Genomic DNA, 5,344 nt, shown 5'->3' with positions numbered 1-5,344 from the left:
CAGTTCCGGTCTCCGTATCACACTGGAGCCCAGTGTACAGTTCCCGTCTCCGTATCACACTGGGAGCACCGTGTACAGTTTCCGGTCCCGTATCACACTGGGAGCACCGTGTACAGTCCCGGTCTCCGTACACACTGTTAGCACCGTGTACTGTTCCGGTCTCCGTATCACACTGGGAGCACCGTGTACAGTTCCGACTCCCTATCACACTGGGAGCACCGTGTACAGTTCCTGTCTCCGTATCACACTGGGAGCACCGTGTACAGTCCCGGTCTCCGTATCTCACTGGGAGCTCCGTGTACAGTCCGGTCTCCGTATCACACTGGGAGCACCGTGTACAGTTCCGGTCTCTGTATCACACTGGGAGCACCGTGTACAGTCCCGGTCTCCGTATCTCACTGGGAGCTCCGTGTACAGTTCCGGTCTCCGTATCACACTGGGAGCACCGTGTACAGTTCCGATCTCCATATCACACTGGAAGCACCGTGTACAGTCCCGGTCTCCGTATCACACTGGGAGCACCGTGTACAGTTCCGGACTCCCTATCACACTGGGAGCACCGTGTACAGTTCCGGTCTCCGTATCACACTGGGAGCACCGTGTACAGTCCCGGTCTCCGTATCACACTGGGAGCACCGTGTACAGTTCCGGTCTCCGTATCACACTGGGAGCTCCGTGTACAGTTCCGGTCTCCGTATCACACTGGGAGCACCGTGTACAGTTCCGGTCTCTGTATTACACTGGGAGCACCGTGTACAGTTCCGGTCTCTGTATCACAATGGGAGCTCCGTGTACAGTTCCGGTCTCCGTATCACACTGGGAGCACCGTGTACAGTTCCGGTCTCCGTATCACACTGGGAGCACCGTGTACAGTCCCGGTCTCCGTATCACACTGTTAGCACCGTGTACAGTTCCGGTCTCCGTATCACACTGGGAGCACTGTGTACAGTCCCGGTCTCCGTATCTCACTGGGAGCTCCGTGTACAGTTCCGGTCTCCGTATCACACTGGGAGCTCCGTGTACAGTTTCTGTCTACGTATCACAGTGGGAGCTCCGTGTACAGTTCCGGTCTCTGTATCACACTTGGAGCACCGTGTACAGTCCCGGTCTCCGTATCTCACTGGGAGCTCCGTGTACAGTTCCGGTCTCCGTATCACACTGGGAGCACCGTGTACAGTTCCGGTCTCCGTATCTCACTGGGAGCACCGTGTACAGTTCCTGTCTCTATATCACACTGGGAGCACTGTGTACAGTTCCCCTCTCCGTATCACACTGGGAGCACCGTGTACAGTTCCGATCTCCATATCACACTGGAAGCACCGTGTACAGTCCCGGTCTCCGTATCACACTGGGAGCACCGTGTACAGTTCCGGACTCCCTATCACACTGGGAGCACCGTGTACAGTTCCGGTCTCCGTATCACACTGGGAGCACCGTGTACAGTCCCGGTCTCCGTATCTCACTGGGAGCTCCGTGTACAGTTCCGGTCTCCGTATCACACTGGGAGCACTGTGTACAGTTCCAGTCTCCGTATCACACTGGGAGCTCCGTGTACAGTTCCGGTCTCCGTATCACACTGGGAGCACCGTGTACAGTTCCGGTCTCTGTATTACACTGGGAGCACCGTGTACAGTTCCGGTCTCCGTATCACAATGGGAGCTCCGTGTACAGTTCCGGTCTCCGTATCACACTGGGAGCACCGTGTACAGTTCCGGTCTCCGTATCACACTGGGAGCACCGTGTACAGTTCCGGTCTCCGTATCACACTGGCAGCACCGTGTACAGTTCCTGTCTCCGTATCACACTGGGAGCTCCGTGTACAGTTCCTGTCTCCGTATCACACTGGGAGCACCGTGTACAGTTCCGGTCTCCGTATCACACTGGGAGCACCGTGTACAGTCCCGGTCTCCGTATCACACTGTTAGCACCGTGTACTGTTCCGGTCTCCGTATCACACTGGGAGCACCGTGTACAGTTCCGGACTCCCTATCACACTGGGAGCACCGTGTACAGTTCCTGTCTCCGTATCACACTGGGAGCACCGTGTACAGTCCCGGTCTCCGTATCTCACTGGGAGCTCCGTGTACAGTTCCGGTCTCCGTATCACACTGGGAGCACCGTGTACAGTTCCGGTCTCTGTATCACACTGGGAGCACCGTGTACAGTCCCGGTCTCCGTATCTCACTGGGAGCTCCGTGTACAGTTCCGGTCTCCGTATCACACTGGGAGCACCGTGTACAGTTCCGATCTCCATATCACACTGGAAGCACCGTGTACAGTCCCGGTCTCCGTATCACACTGGGAGCACCGTGTACAGTTCCGGACTCCCTATCACACTGGGAGCACCGTGTACAGTTCCGGTCTCCGTATCACACTGGGAGCACCGTGTACAGTCCCGGTCTCCGTATCACACTGGGAGCACCGTGTACAGTTCCAGTCTCCGTATCACACTGGGAGCTCCGTGTACAGTTCCGGTCTCCGTATCACACTGGGAGCACCGTGTACAGTTCCGGTCTCTGTATTACACTGGGAGCACCGTGTACAGTTCCGGTCTCTGTATCACAATGGGAGCTCCGTGTACAGTTCCGGTCTCCGTATCACACTGGGAGCACCGTGTACAGTTCCGGTCTCCGTATCACACTGGGAGCACCGTGTACAGTTCCGGTCTCCGTATCACACTGGCAGCACCATGTACAGTTCCTGTCTCCGTATCACACTGGGAGCTCCGTGTACAGTTCCTGTCTCCGTATCACACTGGGAGCACCTTGTACAGTTCCGGTCTCCGTATCACACTGTGAGCACTGTGTACAGTTCTGGTCTCTGTATCACACTGGGAGCACCGTGTACAGTTCCGGTCTCTGTATCACACTGGGAGCTCCGTGTACAGTTCCCGTCTCCGTATCACACTGGGAGTACCGTGTACAGTTCCGGTCTCTGTATCACACTGGGAGCTCCGTGTACAGTTCCGGTCTCCGTATCACACTGGGAGCACCGTGTACAGTTCCGGTCTCCGTATCACACTGGGAGCACCGTGTACAGTTCCGGTCTCCATATCACACTGGGAGCTCCGTGTACAGTTCCGGTCTCCGTATCTCACTGGGAGCACCGTGTACAGTTCCCGTCTCCATATTACACTGGGAGCACCGTGTACAGTTCTGGTCTCTGTATCACACTGGGAGCACCGTGTACAGTTCCGGTCTCCGTATCACACTGGGAGCACCGTGTACAGTCCCGGTCTCCGTATCACACTGTTAGCACCGTGTACAGTTCCGGTCTCCGTATCACACTGGGAGCACTGTGTACAGTTCCGGTCTCCGTATCACACTGGGAGCACTGTGTACAGTTCCGGTCTCTGTATCACACTGGGAGCACCGTGTACAGTTCCGGTCTCCGTATCACACTGGGAGCACTGTGTACAGTTCCGGTCTCCGTATCACACTGGGAGCATTGTGTAAAATTTTGTTCTCCCTCTCAACTCTGTCAACAACTCCTGCAGTGATCTCTCTCTCTCTTTCTCTATCTCTCTCTCTCTCTCTCTCTCTCTCTCTCTGTCTCTCTCTCTCTCTCTCTCCAGTTCGTGCTGTGATCCGGAATCATTTTGGTAATTCGGCCCTTCTTTTCATTTCTGTTCCCCCTCCCAGGCTGACTGAAAATGGCCGCCAGCTGGGCGGAGGAAAAGGCAGGGAGGAGCTACCAGGCCTGGCGCATTCGGCGCTGCCGGGAAGAGGACGTGGAGGCGGTACGCCGGATCTACGCGGACGCAGTGATGGAGCAGGCCTGGCCCACCTTTCGAAGGGCTGCGTGGAGTCTCCGGACCTTGGTGTCGGCCGGGGCAGTGGGGGGGCTGTCGCTGGCCGTCACGGGGCGCCCCCTGGCTGTGCCGCTGGCCTGGCTGGCTCTGGCCGCCCTGGTCTATGGGGCGTGCCGCTACCTCTACGCTGCGTCGGCCCGGGGGATTCTCGGTGGCGACTTGGGCGATGTGGAGGGCAGCTTCCTGGGCAGGCCCGGGGCCTGCTTCTGGGTGGTGGAGGAGGGGGGAGGGAGCGGGTCGCCCCGGCTGGTGGGGACGCTGGGCGCCAAGCCGGCCCCTGGGGAGCCCTCCGCCTGCGAACTGTGCCGCCTGACAGTATCGCTGGCCTGCCGCCGGAGGGGCCTGGGACGGGCCCTGCTGGAGACGGGCCTAGAGTTCGCCCGGCGGAGCGGCTACCTGGACTGCACCGTCTACACCTCGGACATCCACCACGCCGCCCTCGCCCTCTACAGTAAGGCGGGTTTCCAGCTGCAGAGGGCCTTCCCGCCCCCCGAAGGCGGCCCCCTCCTCCACTCGATCTGCCAGGTCACCGACTACCAGCTCAGGCTCAAACTCTCACTAGGCCGCTCAAACGCTCACTAGGCCGCTCAGGCTCAAACTCTGACTAGGCCGCTCAGGCTCAAACTCTGACTAGGCCGCTCAGGCTCAAACTCTGACTAGGCCGCTCAGGCTCAAACTCTGACTAGGCCGCTCAGGCTCAAACTCTGACTAGGCCGCTCAGGTTCAAACACTGACTAGGCCGCTCAGGCTCAAACTCTGACTAGGCCGCTCAGGCTCAAACTCTGACTAGGCCGCTCAGGTTCAAACACTGACTAGGCCGCTCAGGCTCAAACTCTGACTAGGCCGCTCAGGCTCAAACTCTGACTAGGCCGCTCAGGCTCAAACTCTGACTAGGCCGCAGGGAGACCAGGAGTCACGGGGAGCGTTTGAACAGCCCATAAGACACAGGAGCAGAATTAGGCCACTCGGCCCATCGAGTCTGCTCCGAAATTCAACCATGGATGATATTTTCTCTTCCCCATTCTCCTGCCTTCTCCCCATCACCCCTGATCCCCTTATTAATCAAGAACCTATCTATCTCTGTCTTAAAGACACTCAGTGATTTGGCCTCCACAGCCTTCTGCGGCAAAGAGTTCCACAGATTCACCCACCCTCTGGCTGAAGAAATTCCTCCTCATCTCTGTTTTAAAGGATCGTCCCTTCAGTCTGAGATGGTGAATCCTCTGCTTCTAGTTTTTCCCAAAAGTGGGAAACATCCTCTCCACGTCCACTCTATCCAGGCCTCGCAGTATCCTGGAAGTTTCAATAAGATCCCCCCCTCATCCTTCTAAACTCCCAACGAGTACAGACCCAGAGTCCTCAACTGTTCCTCATACGACAAGCTCTTCATTCCAGGGATCGTTCTTGTGAACCTCCCTCTGGACCCTTTCCAAGGCCCCAGCACGTCCTTCCTTAGATACGGGGCCCAAAACTGCTCACAATACTCCAAATGGGGTCTGACCAGAGCCTTACACAGCCTCAGAAGTACATCCC

The 5,344-nt window shown here is 57.4% G+C and overlaps 1 protein-coding gene across 1 annotated transcript in view; it reads left to right on the top strand.

The window, feature by feature from the left end:
* Nucleotides 1–4,914, top strand: part of LOC119960435 (N-acetyltransferase family 8 member 3-like) — a 12,854-nt gene extending 7,940 nt beyond the window's left edge. Inside the window, exon 2 of the mRNA XM_038788157.1 lies at nt 3,642–4,914. Coding sequence (XP_038644085.1) covers nt 3,653–4,393 — 741 coding nt within the window. The 5' untranslated portion in view covers nt 3,642–3,652 and the 3' untranslated portion in view covers nt 4,394–4,914. The remainder of the gene's footprint in view (nt 1–3,641) is intronic.
* Nucleotides 4,915–5,344: the final 430 nt, after the last annotated feature.

Source organism: Scyliorhinus canicula, unplaced genomic scaffold, assembly GCF_902713615.1.
Source record: "Scyliorhinus canicula unplaced genomic scaffold, sScyCan1.1, whole genome shotgun sequence".
NCBI lineage: Eukaryota > Metazoa > Chordata > Chondrichthyes > Carcharhiniformes > Scyliorhinidae > Scyliorhinus > Scyliorhinus canicula.
This window is presented reverse-complemented; position numbering and strand designations above follow the sequence as displayed.